Consider the following 19,407-nt stretch of genomic DNA (forward strand, 5'->3'; position numbering starts at 1 on the left):
ATACCCTGCAGTAGTCATGCCATAGTTTCTTTCATAGCTCCAACCATAATACCCATGAGAGGGCGAAGATAGGGGATGGTAAGCCAGACCTCCGGGTCCTCACCCACTTTGAGGAGCAAGCACTGGAGCTCTCAAGGGAAGGGAGATGTGGGCTGTCATCAACAGCATGGTTGGACTGCTGTCAAGACGTGAGCACCTGTCATTCCTTCACTCAATTTGAGGCAACTTCTTGGGGCATGAATTTTGGGTGTGAGGGGCAAAATTTAAAGGAGATGTACGAGGAATGTTTAAATGCACAGAGATGATAGTGGGTGCCTGGAACTTGCTGTCAGATCAGATAGTGACCTTTAAGGGGCGTCTTTACAGCTACATGAATGGGATGGGAATAGAGCCATATGGTCAGCGGAAGGGTAGGGGGGTTACAAATCAGGTGAGAAGCGTGGTCACTATAGACTTGGGGAGCTGAAGGGCCTGTTTCTGTGATGTAATTTCCTTTGTGCTTTGTTCTATGTTCAATGGAGAAATGCGAATCACATGTATTGCATCCCAGATTCCTTTCCTTCCCTTGTACCTTGTGTCCTATGTTGCAGGGACAGAACCGGATGCCCTGGGGCATTCTGAACTACAGGCCCCTGCTGCAGTTCCTGCCCATCCTGTTCAGGACAGCTCGGACGCATCTTCAGAGGATATGAGCGAAGGGACCTCCAAAGGTGGCACCGTTTTGGCGTCAGTTTCCACCTCACAACTCACCACCCCAGATACTGACACATCGGTGGGTCCGTTAGTAGCGAGGCTTCTGGTTCACTCTGGTGAGCACAACACATCTGATAATGTACATCAGGTGGAGGACGGAACATCTGAGGCCTCTGGCATGTGGGGCCGGCCAGAGGTGAGGACTCAGCTAGCCCCAAGCTACATGCTGGGTCTCTGAGATCACTTCTCTCTCAGCTGCTGAAGATGCAGCAGCACAGCCAGAGAATGCAGGAGATGGTGACAGCTACACTGGACCACCTGCAAGGCTCTTGGGAGTCCCAGAACTTCCAGGTGGACTTGCGTGCTTCCCAGGACAACACTGCAAGGGTGGCATCTGCAGTGGAATGTCTGGGTCAAGGGATCCTCATGATGAGTGGCAGGCTCCAAGCGATGGCTGAGTCACATCAGGCCACAACGGAGTCCCAGAATGTCGTGGCTGAGTCACAGCAGGCCACAGCTGAGGGATTGAACAGGTTTCTTGAGATTCAGTGGCTCATGGCTGAGGCTCGAGAGCTTGCAGGAGACCCAGTGGGACATTGTTGAGACACATCAGGCTTTGGCTGCAGCCTATGAAAATGTGGCCCAGTCACAGAGGGTCATGTCTGAAGGGCTGCAGAGCTCACAAGAGATCCAGCGGGACAATGCTGAGTAGCATCAAGCTATGGCAGCAGCCTTTGAGAATGTGGCCCAGTCTCAGAGGGCACCGGCTGCAGCCATTTACAGGTGGTCCCCGACTCAGGTGGCCATCGCAGAGGGCTCAACCACCATGGGTAGGATGCAGGTGGTCCTCCTGGACTGGCAAGACCAGGTGATGCCAGAGTTTCTGGAGCTCATTGCAGAAGCGCCACCATTCCATGGAGTGACGCAGAGGCCCACAGGAACCCCAAGGGAGGAGGAAGGGCTTGAGCCCAGGCCAAGGCCTTCCAGCCAGGAAACTGTGGCAGTGGCTACATCTTCTGACTCCCCCCACTTCCTGACACCAGGGCATTTCAGGGCAGCAGGATGAAGAGAGTATCATGGAAACGTCCCAGACACCTGGAAGCAGGTTGGGGCCCTCAAGGTCCAGCACTTCCAGAGGATGCTCGCCACATGCATCACAGGCAATCAGCAAGGTAGGCAACTGGCTCCTTCTACTTCCGATGTACATTCTTGGGAGTCACTAAGACGTAGAAGCCATGCCGCGTCAGGTTAGGAAGTTATAGTCACACTGAGATGGCACGAATGAAGGGCTACACTAGTTAAAAGATACTTAAGCACCTTAATGTTTTCTGTTCACAAGTTTTTACATTCAAACTTATTATTTAAGCATCTTTATTGTAATTAAGTGTTTTTTCACCATCCACCTGTGACTAATTTGTCTCAGATTTGTCTCAAATAGGAATCCTTTTCCATTGATGATCGCCGGAGGGATGCTTCATTTTGATATCAACTGGGGAGGCCCTTCAATGCTGTGTCACTGAGAAAAGGAAGTCATTGTTTACCCCAGAACCTATGAGGGATTTCCTCCTGCTCGCACCCCATCTGCCCCAGGGCCCTGTATGGGTGTTTCAGATCCCTTACCCACTACACAGATATGGGCCCAGGTGCCAGTGCGCATGCGGAGCTTAGATGGGGTCAGACTAGTTTGCATGAGGGCATTATTATAATGGTGCTTAGCGAGTCGTCATCAACCTCCTGCCTGCCAAAAAACTCGCTAACACAGCGTACCCAGGTCCAAAACTGTGGTGTGATAATGTTGCAAGAGGAATTTTGGGGGGTGGGTTTGGTGTAACCCACAAACCCTGAACAACTAAACTGCCTGGTGATCAGAGTCTCTCTAGTTTCCCTAGCATGCCTCATTTGAGCTGCCAGTCCTCCAGTGCCTGGGTGGTGTTCCAAGGCGTGCTCTTCCTCTTCTTCCTCTTTTCCACCACTTCATCCTCCTCCTCCCTGGTGACACCCGGCTAGACAGCCTCCACGTCCTCCTCCTCCAATAGGTCACTGCTCTGTAGGCACAGCAGATGACCACAATGCAGGAAGAGATCACAGGGCTGTATTGTAGGGCCCTGCAAGAACGGTCCAGGCACCAGAATTGCATTTTGAGGAGCCCAATGCACCTCTCCACTATCACACAGGTGGCTACATGAGCCTCATTATAGCGGGTCTCTGCCTCAGTCACAGGCCTCCGCATAGGTGTCATCAGCCATGTCCGAAGCAGGTAACCTATATTACCCACGAGCCACCCCCACAGCCTGGGCTCCTCCTCAAATGTCTCTGGGATGTACAACAGGCATAACCTCCTTACTTTGTATTCAATTGCCCTCACAATAAATGAGTACATTCTATTAGCTTTCCTAATTACTTGCTGTACCGCACACTAACCTTTTGTAATGCATGCACTAGGACACCCAGATCCCTTTGTACATCTAAATTTTTCAATCTCTCACCACTGAGATAGTATGCTTCATTTTTACTCTTCCTACCAAAATGGACAATTTCACATTTTTCCACATTTTCCTCCCCTTGCCATAAGTTTACTCAGTTATTCAAACAACCTACATCTTTTTGTAGCCTACTAATATTCATTTCATGACTTACTTTCATATCTGTCTTTGAAGCATCAACAAATTTGGGAACCATCCCTTCATCCAAATCATTTATATAGATTGTAAACAATTGAGCTCCCAGCACTGATCCCTGTAGCACAATGTTGTGGGCATCACAAAGATATGGCTGCAAGGGGATCAGGGCTGGAATCTAAATATCCAAGGATATGTGTCCTATTAAAAGCCGTGATGTGGAGATACCAGTATTGTACTGGGATAAGCACAATAAGAAGTCTCACAACACCAGATTAAAGTCCAACAGGTTTATTTGTTAGCACAAGCCAGAAGCTTTCAGAGTGCTTCTCCTTCATCAGGTAAGTGGGAGTTCTGTTCACTAACAGGGCATATAAAGACACAAACTCAATTTACAAAATAATGGTTGGAATATGAGTCTTTTAAAGGTGCAGACAATGTGAGTGGAGAGAGGGTTAAGCACAGGTTAAAGACATGTGTATTGTCTCCAGGCAGGACAGTTAGTGAAATTTTTCAAACCCAGGCAAATTATGGGGGTTAAAGCTAGTGTGACATGAACCCAAGATCCTGGTTGAGGCTGTCCTCATGTGTGCGAAACTTGGCTGTCAGTTTCTGCTCAGCAATTCTGCATTATCATGTGTCGTGTAGGGTGTCTTGGAGAACGCTTGCCAAAGATCAGAAGCTGAATGCCTGTGATTGCTGAAGTGTTCCCCAACAGGAAGAGAACACTCCTGCCTGGTGATTGTTGAGCGGTGTTCATTCATCCATTGTTGTAGCGTCTGCATGGTCTCCCCAATGTACCATGCCTTGGGACATCCTTTCCTGCAGTGTATCAGGTAGACAATGTTGGCCGAATTGTAAGAGTACGTACTGTGTACCTGGTGGATAGTGTTCTTACGTGAGATGATGGCATCCGTGTCGATGATCTGGCATGTCTTGCAGAGGTTGCTGTGGCAGGGGTGTGTGGTATCGTAGTCACTGTTCTCCTGAAGGCTGGGTAGTTTGCTGCAGACAATGGTCTGTTTGAGGTTGTGTGGTTGTTTGAAGGCAAAAAGTGGGGATGTTGGGTGGCCTTGGCAAGATGTTCATCTTCATTGATGACATGTTGAAGGCTCTGGAGAAGATGTCATAGCTTTTCTGCTGCGGGGAAGTACTGGATGACAAAAGATACTCTGTCCACCGTGTCCTGTGTTTGTCTTCTGAGGAGGTTGGTGCGGTTTTTCACTGTGGCGCGTCGGAACTGTTGATCGATAAGTCAAGCGCCATATTCTGTTCTTATGAGGGCATCTTTCAGTATCTGGAAGGGTCTATTGCAATCCTCCCCATATGAGCAGATCCTGTGTATATGGAGGGCTTGTCTGTAGGGGATGGCTTCTTTAACGTGTTTAGGGTGGAAGCTGGAGAAGTGGAGCATCATGAGGTCATCTGTGAGCTTGCGGTACAGTGAAGTGCTGAGATGACTTTCCTTGATGGAGATGCGTGTGTCCAAGAATGCAGCCAATTCCGGAGAGTAGTCTGTGGTGAGTCTGATGGTGGGATGGAACTTTTTGATGTCATCATATAGTTGTTTCACGACTTGCCTGGGCTTGCAAAATCTGACTAACTGTCCTGGCTGGAGACAATACTTTAACCTGTGCTTAATCCTCTCTCCACTCGCATTGTACATGTAAGACTTGATTACCTGTAAAGACTCGCATTCCAACCATTATTTTGTAAATTGAGTTTGTGTCTTTATATGCTCTGTTTGAGAACAGAAATCTCACTCACCTGATGAAGGAGCAGGGCTCTGAAAGCTTGTGGCTTGTGCTACCAAATAAATCTGTTGGACTTTAACCTGGTGTTGTGAGATTTCTTACTGTCTTATCAAAAGGACAGGCAGATGGGTAAAGAGGGCAGGGTTGCATTGTTAGTAAGGAATGAATAGCAAGAAATCAATAGCAAGAAGTGATATAGGATCAGAAGGCATAGAATCTCTCTGGGTAGAGTTGAGGAATTGCAAAGGTAAAAAGACCCTGATGGGAGTTATGTAGAGGCCTCCAAGCAGTAATCAGGATGTGGGGCAGAAAATAAATCAGGAGATAGAAAAGGCATCTAAAAAAGGCAATCTTATAATAATCATGGAGGACTTCAATATGCAGGTGGACTGGGAAAATCAGGTAGGTAGTGGATCCCAAGAGAAGGAATTTGTGAAATGTCTAAGAGATATATTTTTGGAGCAGCTTGTGACAGAGCTTATTAGGGAACAGCATTTCTGGATTTGATGAGGCAGACTTGATTAGGGAACTTGAGGTGAAGGAACACTTAAGGAACAATGACCAAAGTATGACAGAATTTACCCTGCAGTTTGAGAGGAATCAGATATAACGATACTACAATTAAATAAAGGTAACTACAGAGACATAAGGCAGGAGCTGGCCAGAGTTGATTGGAAAGGGAGCCTAGCAGAGGAAACAGTGGAACAGCTATAGCAGAAGCTATTGGGGTTTATTCGGGAGGCATAACAGAAATTCATCCCAAGGAGGAGGAAACACGCTAAGGTGAGGATGAGGGATCCATGGCTGACGATGGAAGGCAAGAACAGCATAAAAGCAAAAGAAAAAGCATACAAAGTAGCAAGGATCAGTGGGAAGCCGTTAAAAGTGAGCAGAGTACAACTAAAAATGCAATAAGGGGGAGAAGATGAAATATAAGTGTAAGCTAGCTAGCAATATAAAAGAAGATAGGAAGAGCTTTATGTAAAAGGTAAGAGAGAGGCAAAAATAGACATTGGAGCAGTAGAAAATGAGGCTGGAGAAGTAATAATAGGAAACAAAGAAATGGCCGAGGAACAGAATAGTTACTTCGCATCAGTCTTCATGGTGGAAAACACCAGAACTCTAGCGAAGTCAGGAGACGCAGGTGAGTGCAGTGCCCATCACTAAGGAGAAGGTTTTGGGAACTGAAAGGTCTGAAGGTGGATAAATCACCTGGACCAGATGGACTACACCCCATGGTTCTAAAAGAGATAGCTGAAGAAATTGTGGAGGCATTGGTGATGATCTTTCAGGAATCAGTGAAGGCAGGGAGGATCCCAGAGAGCTGAAAAGTAGCTAATGTAACACCACTATTTAAGAAGGAAGGGAGACAGCAGATGGGAAATTATAGGCTGGTTAGCCTGACTTCGGTCATTGGCAAGATTTTAAAGTCTGTTATTGAAGATGAGATTGTGGAGTACTTGGAAGTACATGATAAAATAGGACTGAAACTTTGTCAAGGGGAGGTGATGTCTGACAAATCTGTTGGAGTTCTTTGAGGAGGTAATAGGGAAGTTAGATAAAGGAGAACCAATGGACGATATTTATTTAGATTTCCAGAAGGTCTTTGACAAGGTGCTGCATAGGAGAGTGTTAAATAAGTTAAGAGCCCATAGTGTTAAGGGTAAAATCCTGGACAGAGGATTTGTTGACTGGTAGAAGGCAGAGAATGGGGATTAAGGGGTCTTTTTCAGGATGGCAGCCAGTGACTAGTGGTGTGCCTCAGGGGTCGGTGCTGGGACCACAACCTTTCACAATATACATTAACGATTTGGAAGAAGGAACTGAAGGCACTGATGCTAAGTTTTCAGATGGTACAAAGATATGTAGAGGGACAGGTGGTCACTGAGGAAGCAGGGGGGCTGAAGAAAGCATTGGACAGGTTAGTAGAGCAGCCCAAGAAGTGGCAGATGGAATGCAATGTGGAAAAGTGTGAGACTATGCACTTTGGAAGGAGGAATGGAGGCAAAGCCTATTTTCTAAATAGGGAACTGCTTAGGAAATCAGAAACACAAAGGGACTTGGGAGTCCTTGTTCAAGATTTTCTTAAGGTCAACATGCAGGTTCAGTTAGCAGTTAGGAAGGCAAATGCAATATTAGCATTCATGTCGCGAGGGCTGGAATACAAGAGCAGGGATGTACTTCTAAGGCTGTATAAGGCTCTGGTCAGACCTCATTTGGAATACTGTGAACAGTTTTGGGTGCCTTATGTAAGCAAGGATGTGCTGGTCTTGGAAAGGGTCCAGAGGACATTCACAAGAATGATCTCTGGAATGAAGAGCTTATCATATGAGGAATGGTTGAGGACTCCGATCTGTACTTGTTGGAGTTTAGAAGGATGAGGGGGGGGATCTTATTGAAACTTGCAGGATACTGTGAGGCCTGGATAGAGTGGACGTGGAAAGGATGATTCCACTACTAGGAAAAACTAGAACTAGAGGGCACAACCTCAGGCTAAAGGGACAATCCTCTAAAATAGAGACGAGAAGGAATTTCTTGGCACAATCTGCAACCTCATGGCGTGGCATATCCCCCACTCAACCATTACCATCAAGCCAGGGGATCAACTGTGGTTCAATGGAGAGTGCAGGAAGCCATGCCAGGAGCAGCACCTGGCATACCTAAAAATGAGATGTCAACCTGATGAAGCTATCAAACAGGGCTACTTGCATGTACAATAGCAGAAACGACAAGGGATAGACAGAGTTAAGTGATTCCACAACCAACAGATCAGATCTAATCTCTGCAGTCCTTCCAAATTCAGTGATGAATGGTGGTGGACGTTTAAACAATTCACTGGAGGAGAGGAGGCTCCACAAATATCCTCATCCTGAATGATGGAGGAGCCCAGCACATCAATGTAAAAGATAAAGCTGAAGTACTTACAGCAATCTTCAGCCAGAAGTGCCAAGTGGATGATCCATTTTGGCCTCCTCTAGTGATCCCCAGCAACTCAGATGCTAGTCTCCAGACAATTTGATTCACTCCACTTGTACTCCAGATCTTGCCACTCCCCTAGCCAAGCTCTTCCAGTACACTGGCATCTACTTACAACACTAGCATCTACCCAATAGTATGGAAAATTGCCCAGATATGTCCTGTATACAAAAAGCAGACCAAATCCAACCCAGCCAATCACTGTCCAATCAGTCTATTCTCGATCATCAGTAAAGTGATGGAACAAGTCATCAACAGTGTATCAAGCAGCACCTGCTCAGCAATAGCCTGCTCATAGGCACACAGTTTGGGTTTCACCAAGGTCACTCAGCTCCTGACCTCATTACAGTCTTTGTTCAAACATGGACAAAAGAGCTGAATTCCAGAGGTGAAGTAAAAGTGACAGCCCTTGAAATCAAGGTTGCATTCGACTGAGTGTGGATCAAGGACCCATAGCAAAATGGAATCAGTAGGTCTCAGGGGCAAACACTCTGCTGGTTGGAGTCATACCTGGTACATAGGTTGTGGTTGTGGAAGGTCAGTCATCTCAGCTCCAGGACATCTCTGCAGGAGTCCCTCAGGATAGTGTTCTAGGCCCAACAATCTTCAGCTGCATTATCAATGACCTTCCCTCCACCATAACGGCAGAAGTGTTCACCAATGATTGTACAATGTTCAGCACTATTTGCGACTCCTGAGATACTTAAACAGTGTATGTTTAACTGCAACAAGGTCTGGACAATATCCAGGCTTGGGCTGACAAGTGGCAAGTAACATTTGAGCCATACAAATGTCAGTCAATGACCATCACCAATAAGAGACACTCTAACCACTGCCTCTAGACCTTCAGTGGTGTTATTATCAATGAATCTCTCACTGTCAACATCCTTGGGATTACCGTTGATCAGAAATTCAATTGGACTCACCACATAAACAGAGTAGCGACAAAAGCAGGTCAGAGGCTAGGAATACTGCGGCGAGAAACTCACCTCCTGACTCCTGAAAGTCTATCCACCATCTACAAGGCACAAGTCAGGAGTCTGATGGAATACTCCCCACTTGCCTGGATGGGTGCAGCTCCAATAACACTCAAGAAGTTTGACACCATTCAGGATAAAGCACCCGCTTGATTGGCCACATCCACAAATATCCACTCCCTCCACCCTCCCAGATGCTCGGTAGCAGCAGTGTGTACTATCTACAAGATGAACTACAGCAATTCATCAAAGATTCTTGGACAGCACCTTTCAAACCCACGACCACTTCCGTTTAGAAGGAAAAGGGCAGCAGGTACATGGGAACACCATCACTTGTAAGTTTCCCTCCAAGCCACTCACCATCCTGACTTGGGAATGTATCGCCATTCCTTCGCAGTCACTGGGTCAAAATCTTGGAATTCCCTCCCTAACGGCATTGTAGGTCAAGCCATAGAGCATGGACTGCAACGATTCAAGAAAGCAACTCACTGTCACTCTCTCAAGGGCAACTAGGGATGGTTGGCCAGCAAGCAATGCCTATGTCCCTGGAATGAATAAAAAAAAACCATGAGGCTGCCTTTGGAGACAGACATCTTACATTTAAAGCAGTTTGTTGAGAAGAGATGTCTGTCAGGCTCAGGTAACACTTTACACCCAAGTTCTGCCACATACCCCTGGAGAGACTACTGGATGAAGTGGAGGTCCACCTTGAAGTAATATATCTGCTCTCTGGATTAGGTCTGTTAGCAAGATAATCAGTCCAGCGTAGTGACGGACAGTGCAAACACCATTCAGAAGAGTGAGAAAAAGAGGTGAAATTTCAGTGCAGAGAGAACAAGACATTAATAAAGAGCAAGAAAGAGAAAGGGAGAGAGGCAAAACTTCAATAAAGAGCGAGATTGAGAGAGAGGTGAGATTTCAATAAAGAACGGGAAAAGAGAGGGGTGAGACTTCAAAAAAGGGCACAGGGAGAGAGGTGGACCCAGTGAGTTAAAACAACGGGAAGGGAAGGGAGACGTGGTGAAGGAGCTCACTATAAACAAGAGTGAACAAAACAGTGACATCACAGGAAAACCATAAGTTCATTGGTTGATAAGTAACTGCTAATTTGAATTATCTATTTTAAGTTGCTGTCAGATTAAAGGTAAATAGGAGAAACATTTTTGATTAAAATTTAAACCCAGTCAGAAATACAAATTAACAAGAGTGCAACAAGGAAAGAGTGTGCCAGTTTGGTAAGTGTAAGAGTAAGAAGTCTGACAACACCAGGTTTAAGTCCAACTGATTTATTTGATAGTAAACTCACAAGCTTTCGAGGTTAAACTCTTCGTCAGGTGACGTGTGAGACTTATATGGCTACAGCAGTCCTCTGGTCCCATGCTGGTTGGATATGACGCACACCGGCTCTGACCCACACCACATAACCAACTGGTGACTGCTTTGACCACTCTACTGCACCCTGATTTCTTATCTCAGGCACAGGCATTGTCTCAAACTTCACTCTAAGGCCTTTCGCTCAACTTGGTCCATTGGAATCACTTGTCAGGTGAATGTCTTTTAAAACCAGTCATACATAGCATCATTCAGACATCACAGTTGTGTGGATGCATTATTTGACATGGCATTTGGGCCAGAGGTTCCTGACATTGAACAGTAGAAAACATAGCCCACCACTGATAGGGAAGAGGACGATTGTGTCCTGCATTTATATCAGCATAAACACAACTAAGGCCTTTTCACAACACTTTCCATTCTCACTGCTGAACCAGCCCTTTGCAAATGGAAGTGAAAAATCCTGCTTTATGTGTCCAATGCATATGCAATGACTGATTAACAGATGAAACAGTGTTAGTGCATGAGGACTGAGAGAACAGCAGCCTCCGGAACAGGTCAGTCAGCACCCTACAGCTGTGGCACCATTCATGACAGGAGTCATGAAACATGTCCATAGAGGATATTCCTTGTAACCAGCCTATAAGTTGACTTCCCGGCTCAAATAAAGGTGACTCAGAGGACTAGGACTCAGGATGACTGAGGGCAGGATTTTCCAGATCCACCTTGTGTTATTGCATTATCCATTTTAAGTGCATGGATAGGCGTGTTCCAAAGCCCACCAACATCCTTGCTGTGGATCTTGATAAATGAGCAAGAAAAAATTGATTAAAACAAGGTGTAGTACAGTTGGAATTCTTATGTCCTGAATCACTTTTGTCACCGTGATGGCATGATAGATACCCTAGAAACCATCCACTGATGAGGTCCTGAAAAACAAATCCTCAACGGCAGAACAAATAGAAGAAGGTGTGCATCTGGAATATCTCAACAACTGCTGTGGCAGATGAAAGCTGTAGCAGAATAAACCCTCCGATATCTCAGGAACATAGTAATTAGGTGAAGTAGGCAAATTCAGTCCTTCGAGCTTCCTCCTCCATTCAATCAGGTTATGGCTGATCTCTCCCTGGTCTCACTCCATCTCCCCACCTGTTCCCCATATCCCCTTATCTGTCTTATTAGAAATATATCCATCTTCTTCTTGAAACGATTAAAAAATTCAGCCTCCACCACTCTATGCGGTACTGAGCACTACAAATTCACCACCCTCTGTGAGAAGTAATTCTTTCTTGTCTCAGTTTTAAATCTACCGCCTCTCAACCTATACCTGTGACCTCTTGTTCGAGATTGCCCCATAAGAGGATATTTTGGTTTCCTTGCCATCAGATCAATGTTTCATGTGTGAAAATTGGTGTGCAATGGTTTCTCCATGTTAAAAGATGTCACGCATATCTTTCCAAGCAGATCTGATGAGAAAATGTCGATGGGAGCAGAATTGTGTTGTATGGAAGTTTCTAGTCTAACACAAAGGCAGCAATTACAAGATGGGCGTCTAGCCTCATCAGACGAGGCTTACTTCTTTTTGGGGAGAAGGGGCAAGAAAAGATCCCCTTAGCATTCCCTTAACAAAAGATTTCCTCACGTCTTCTGACCTGACTGGATAGCAGCAGTCAGTGCAAATGTCTAGCTCTATCTAGATGCCGATGGTAGAATCGTATCTCTCAAGATTGAATCTTTCTTTTACAAAATGGCAGGACGTGGCGTGGTTTCTACATTTGTGGGTTGACCTGGAATTGTTTTTAAAGGTCAAATGTTCACCTTGATACTGTCAACAAGCAGGCTTCTCCCAAGAAATCACCTGGCCTTTTATGGTAGTTGAGGACAAACTGCAATCACTTTAATTGATGAGTTGTGGGAATTTTAATGGAGCAAAGGAGATTGGTAACTTGTTGTAAGTCACATGGGAGAGAAAAAAAGACATAAGTTGTGAACCTATTGGTTTTGAAGACAGTTTTGTTGGGCAACAAACTGAAAAAGAAAGGCTAACATAACTCTCTCTGACTCTCTCTACCATGCCTAAAATTGTGTGTGGCTGTCAAGCTGTGCCAGACAAGCTTCATCTGAGTGTACTTGGTGTGCATTTGGATCTGCAAAGCTGAGGCCAGTTGATGAGAATTCCCAGACATCCACCAAGATCAGATCAGATGAGTGTCTACGGCATTGGGATGTTCCTGGAATCCAATATAATCGATGCCTGCAAAGAGACATTTAGATTTTCTAACAGAAAACATCAGGATTGGTTTGGTTTGATGAAAATGATCAAGATATTAATGAACTGATCGATCACAAGTGCAAGACATTCTCTGCCCTGCAGAAGAACCAAACTCAAAGCAAAAGAAACTGGCAAACCAATAAGCAAAGAACAAAGTACAAGGCACCTGTGACGTGAAGAACATATGGACAGATGAGACACAGATGACTGAAGGGCTCCTATGAGATAAAATAATTTTTTTTCATTTAATCGTTCAGGCAATGTGGGCATCACTGGGCAACATTTATTGCCCTTAAACTAGTAGTTTAAACATACCGGTGAGCCTGGCTTCTGAGTATTCAGGTGCCATTTCTCAAGGGTAACCTGATCTCAGAGTGCACTGGGAGACCCTTTTCCTCAACCCACAGACTTTGGGATCTAATCCCCCTCATTAGCGGCATGCTCCCCCCCCAGGACTTTGGTACATGCGTTGCTGGCATCAGGGCCCTCCCGATGGGTCCCCCTGCCTGACTTCCAACATATTTGTCCCATTAGAATCACCTGCACGATCCACCCCTGCACGATCCACCCCTGCACGATCCACTCCCCTCTGACCCACCCCCGCACAGCCCCCCACTGATGGCCTGCACTCAGACCCCACTCCTTCAGCACTGCCCTGGCACACTGGTGAATCCCAACTGGCATTGGCAGGGTGCCCATTGGCCACTGCTAAGCTGTCAGATGGCCACTGCCAAGCACTATTTGTATACCAGTTGAACCAAGTGGACCCCTCACAGGTGGTACTGCTTGTTGGGTACTGCCCAACCATGCCATCGACCCTCTGGGGCTTCAGTGACGATCAAGCCCCCGGTATGACCATCAAACCAGGTGTCCTCTAGTAGAGTTCAGTGGTGATTCTTGCTGCTATCGTGCTGCACCCGAAGGCCAGTGAATTCTATGTTTTGGGCTATGCATATTTAAATATTATTTTAAATATGTTAATCAGACTCATGTCCTTTCTGTACACAATCTTTGCGCCATTAGGAAGGGGCCTAGAGAATCATCTTGGCGCCAGGTGCCAAATGGATTTTTAGGCCTGCATGCTATTCTCCAGGATTAGCACTGAGATGTTGAAGAATTGTTTTCGAAGTATCATAACGGTGAGAATTGCAGAGCGATCTGCAGCAGTCTCTTAGGTGCATTCTGCACTGCAATTGTTCCACACACCACTTTTTTGGAGAGTGGTGAGGTGCATGCTAGTACTGGGGGGTGGGTCCTAAACACACTGGTGAGCCCAGCTTCAGTGCAGTCGGGTGCTGTTCTGCAAAAGCACCCTAAATCTCACAGTGTACTTGGAGACCCCCTCCCTCCCTCCCTTCCCCCCTCCACCCACACAAGTCAATGACATCAGGGCAATGGGACCCTCCTGATGGGTGCACTGCCTAACCCCTGGGATACCCTCCCATCGTGTCCCCTGACCTGATCCATGCTTTAACAACCCTCTGCATGACTCCCCCTTGCATAGCCCCCTGTCATAGCCCTCACTCAGGCCCCGCCCTTTGATAAGTCCCTGGCACATTTGCAGTGTGCAACTAGCACTGCCAGATGCCTGGTGGCTACTGCCAAGGTGCTCAGTGGGCACTGCCAAGACATCAGTGGGCACTGTCCAGCCATGTCCCCAACCAACCAAGGGCTTCAATGAGCTTCCTGGCATGGCCATTGTGCCAGGTCTCCATTAGTGGAGACCAATACTGATTCCTACAGTTCCTGTGCCACATCCAAAGGTCTAAGATCTCATGCATTGGGAGTCAAACGAGTTATACATATTTTAATGCTACCTAAAAATATGTTAATCAGCATCGCACTCTTTCTGGGAATGATTCAGTTTGCACCATTGGAAAGGAACCAAGATGATTGCGTAGGGTGCAAAGCCGATTTTTAGGCATGGATGCTACATTCTGGGTATAAACATGATCTGTGCCAGGTGTGTTGAAGTTGAAAAACCGCTCCCCCCCCGCAACTCTTTAACTTATCTCACTTCCTGCAAATAAAAAAAGTGTGGCTATGGGTATCCATGGGCCCCAATTATGCCTGTCTTTTTGTGAGGTATATCAAATATTCCTCCTTCCAGTCTTACTAAGGCTCTCCCCTACAATTCTTTTTCTGTTACATCAATGACTCTATCTGTGCTGCTTCATTGTCTTGTGTAGACCTGGGAAATTTTTATCAATTTTGCTTCCACTTTGCACCTCAATCACCTTCACATGGTTTATCTTCAACAGTTCCCTTCCCCTTCTTGGCCTGTCCGTCTCCATTCCTGGCAACAGTCTGAACACCAATATGCATCACAAACCCCCCAACTTCCACTGCTACCTTGACTACAGCTCCCCACACCCTGCCTCCTCAAGACTCCATTCCATTGTCCCAGATTCTCTGCCTCCACCACATTTGTCTGCTGATGCCACCTTTGAAAACAAAACTTCTACCATGTTTGTCTTTTTCCTCAACCAAGGGTTTCCCCAGTGTGGTTGACAGGGCACTCTATCATGTCTGACCCATCTCCTGCACATCTACCCTCACCACTTCCACTTCCTCGCAGAACCATGACAGGACCCCTCTTGTCCTCGCTTTTCACCCCACCATCCTGCGCATTCAAAGGATCATCCACTACCATTTCTGCAAATTCCAGCATGATGCCACCACTAAACACAACTTCCTCTCATCCCCTCCATCAGCATTCTACAGAGACCACTCCCTCCGTGACATTTTGATCCACTCTTCCATTATCTGCATGCATTCATCCCTTTTCCATGGTACCTTTCCATGCAATTGTAGAAGGTGCAACACCTGTCCCTATACCTTCTTCTCACTATCCAAGGGCCCTGAAATAATTCCTCAGAGGCCGACAACCTTCACCAGATTTTCTTTATTTACAAACTCAATTCCACTCCTAAGAGTACTTCACGTACAAAGTCAGAATCCAGAGTATCAGTAGTCCTGATACACTTCAATACATATATACAGTTGAGACTCCCTGATTGGGCAAGCAATCATTACCTCAATCGGGAGTTCATACTCCAAGAACAATCTCATGGGACTTGTTGAGGTCATTACACTCCTCCCCCCTAAAGTCAGAGGAGCCTCAATGGTTTGTGCGCCTCATGGGTCCCTTGCAGCATTTCAGTGCCAGGTCTGGTTCCTCCATCTCAGTTTCTAACGTGGGCAGGGATGCATCAAACAGGCACTCATCTCTTATGACATGAACGCCGGAGTTTTCATTCACTCTATTCCAAAGAAGTCACATGCTTTATGGGAGGAGCGAAGCATGCAGGGAAAACACACAGTTCTCTTTTGTTTTGAAACAGTCAGATTCTGTATAGTCTTGAAAGGAGCAAGATGCATCTCTCAGAGCTCTAGAACAGCAATTTAATTACAAGCACGTAAGCCTGTGTTTACTAATTAATTTTGAAGAAAAGTTTTAAGTCTATAAGAAGAATATTATTTGACCTGGAATGCACAGGGATAGGTTAGCAGTTAAGAACATTATCTTGTAATTTTTAAGTATTGTTCAATTGGTAAATATTAAGCTAACTTATTTTTTATAGTTGAACTGTATTGTTAAATAAAGTTAGTTTTGATAAAAGCTTCCTAATATGTCAATGTAATCACACCTAGAGTGAAATGCATTATCCTCATATGAATGCCAAAATAGCAAATAGTCGGGGTCTAGTCTAACCTAATAATATGCGTTGGGGTTTCTGATTTTGTACCCTAACACATCATTCTGTCAATGGCCCATTAAATTAATTCACTACCTCGACTTTTGTTTTGCCTTTCCTTGGTTTTGTTGCCAATCTATTTCATTCTTGGTTGCATCTCCATATGAGTTGGTAAATTTCCCAACACCCACCATTTTGCTGAGTTCTCAGTTTCCAACCAACATGGAATCAGAATATCTAAGCTGCTTTATCTTTTGAGTTAATACATTTTTAGTTGACAATATTGTATTTTCCACAGAAATATGGCATTATATATTTTTTTGGTTTGGTTTTGCAAAATAGAAAAGTGACTGCATGTACCAAAGGAATACTTGATCCATCAATTCTTCACAACAATTTCACATATACTATAAAAAAGTGAGTATTAACTATTTTTCTTTCACTGAACAGTATTTAGGAGCTGAATGAATGAGATTGAGGTACTGGGCTAGATTTCCTGCCTGACAGGATCATTCCCAAACTAGATTATTAATTGCATATTTTGTCAGCATTTAACCTATCTCAATTATCTGGGAAACTTCAATGAAAGCACAAAGTGCTCTTGCGCAGATCTTGTGATACCTTACCTAACAAATGGGAATGCCTTGCACATCATCTGAACTGTAATTTCACACTGCTGATTCTTGCAAGTCCATTCAACTTGCAGACAATCATTATGTGAACTTTCAATAAGCATGGTTTGAATGTTGAATGCTATGACCAAAATTGTTCTAATAGATATGGAATTCAGTGTTTCTCTATCCTTGGGTTCTTTGCAAGCTAGATATCAGGCCATCTTCATATTACAATCAAAATGGTCAGCAGTTTTGAAGAAGGTACTGCACTCCTTATTCCCTGCTCACTTGTTGACATTGTTCTCCCTGTGTACCTTGGAAATACTCAGCGAGTTTCTTTAAATTGGATGACCATTCGAGAAGCTTGGAAGTCTGCAATCACACCAGCTTTTTCTTATCAATTGGTTAGATAATTACACTTAAGTTCCATGCTGCAGACCTTAAATAATTTTTGTGTTAAGCACAAAGGCAAAAGTTTCAATGATAAAATGTGACCAGAATTTATAGCATCCTTACTTAATGTTTATGTAGAGTCCAATTGTTTTCCAAAGTGTAACTAACATTGTGAAAGAATCCTTGAGAACGCAAATAGCAATTTCACTGGTATGTTGTAGTGATGACTCAGTCACCTTGTCTCTTTCTTACAAACCCAAGTAATTGTTCCAAATTAGATGCACATCTTGTCAACAATAGTGCCGCCTCCTGCAATAATGAATTAATTACTGTCCTGTGAAGACATAACCATGGAGTACCAAAACTTTCTTCCTTTCACTTATTGCAGCTATATTTCATTTATAGAACATGGAACACCACAGCACAAACAGGCCCTTCAGCCCACAAGTTGCACCGATCATATCCATACCTACCAGGCCTATGTATAATGCTCAATCCTATTAAATTCCATGTACTCATCCAGAAGTCTCTTAAAAGACCTCAGCTAGTTCATCTCGTGGATAGAGGATTGGCTGTCAAATAGGAGGCAGAGAGTGGGGGTCAATGGGTGCTATTCGGATTGGAGGCTGGTGACTAGTGGAGTGCCCCAGGGGTCGGTGCTGGGGCCTCAGCTATTTACCATTTATATAGATGATCTGGAGGAAGGAACCGAGTGTATGGTGTCGAAATTTGCTGATGACATCAAGATTGGTGGAACGGCAAATTGTGCGGAGGGTGTAGAGAGTCTGCAGAAGGATCTAGATAGGCTGGGCAAATGGGCCAGGAACTGGCAAATGGAATTTAAATGTTGGCAAATGTGAGGTGGTCCACTTTGGTAGGAATAATGGTAGGAAGGACTATTACTTACATGGCGAAAAACTGCAGAATGCGACGGTGCAGAGGGACCTCGGGGTCCTTGTGCATGAGTCTCAAAAACCCAGCCTACAGGTGCAGCAGGTGGTCAGGCAGGCGAATGGGATGCTGGCCTTCATAGCGGGGGGGATTGAATATAAAAGTAGGGAGGTCTTGCTGCAGCTGTACGGGGCACTGGTGAGGCCGCAGCTGGAGTACTGTGTGCAGTTTTGGTCGCCGCACTTACGCAAGGATATTTTGGCCTTGGAGGGAGTGCAGAGGAGGTTTACTAGGCTGATACCGGAGTTGAGGGGGTTGAACTATGAGGAGAGGCTGAATAAACTAGGCTTGTACTCGTTAGAGTTTAGAAGAATGAGGGGAGATCTCATTGAGACATATAAGATGATGAATGGGATGGATAGGATAGAGGTGGAGAGGCTCTTCCCGCTCAGAAAGGACAGTAGGACTAGAGGGCACAGCCTCAAGATAAAGGGGGTTGGTTTAGAACGGAGTTGAGGAGGAACTTCCTCACTCAAAGGGTGGTGAATCTCTGGAATTCTCTGCCCGTTGAAGTGGTGGGGGCTGCCTCGCTAAATATTTTTAAGACGCGGGTTGATAGGTTTTTGATAGGCAAGGGGATTAAGGGTTATGGGGAGAGGGCAGGAATGTGGAACTGAGCCACGACAGATCAGCCATGATCTTATTGAATGGCGGGGCAGGCTCGAAGGGCTAGATGGCCTACTCCTGCTCCTATTTCTTATGTTCTTATCTGTACCACTACCGATGGCAGCTAATTCCACTCACTCACCACCCTCTGAGTAAAAAACTTAACCCTGACATCTCCTCTCTATCTACTCCCCAGCGCCTTAAACCAGTGTCCTCTTGTAGCAACCATTTCAGCCCTGGGAAATAGCCTCTGAGAATCCACCCTATCTATACCTTTATTTCTTAAGCACAATTTACTGGTGACTGAACGAACAGAAAGAGGCAGGTGGAAGAACTTAATTAGGCAGGAGATGAAATTTCAGCCTCCCAACATCAGGAAACAGTTGGCAAATTAAATCAGCAGCAACTTGGAGATAGATTGGAATTCCCAATGGCAAATGGTAGGAGCCTAATTGAAATGCATTAGTGTGTGGTGAAGGCTCATTAAAACAAATTAAATTTGTAATTAAGTTAAGGTGCATGG

The 19,407-nt window shown here is 45.2% G+C and overlaps 1 protein-coding gene across 1 annotated transcript in view; it reads left to right on the forward strand.

The window, feature by feature from the left end:
- Nucleotides 1–6,127: 6,127 nt before the first annotated feature.
- Nucleotides 6,128–19,407, forward strand: part of LOC145358916 (la-related protein 6-like) — a 65,321-nt gene continuing 52,041 nt past the window's right edge. Inside the window, exon 1 of the mRNA XM_080213291.1 lies at nucleotides 6,128–6,209. Within this exon, the coding sequence (XP_080069417.1) occupies nucleotides 6,128–6,209 (82 nt within the window). The remainder of the gene's footprint in view (nucleotides 6,210–19,407) is intronic.

The sequence above is a fragment of the Carcharhinus amblyrhynchos genome, chromosome 26 (assembly GCF_965287045.1).
Source record: "Carcharhinus amblyrhynchos chromosome 26, sCarAmb.v2.hapA, whole genome shotgun sequence".
NCBI classification, from domain to species: Eukaryota; Metazoa; Chordata; class Chondrichthyes; order Carcharhiniformes; family Carcharhinidae; genus Carcharhinus; species Carcharhinus amblyrhynchos.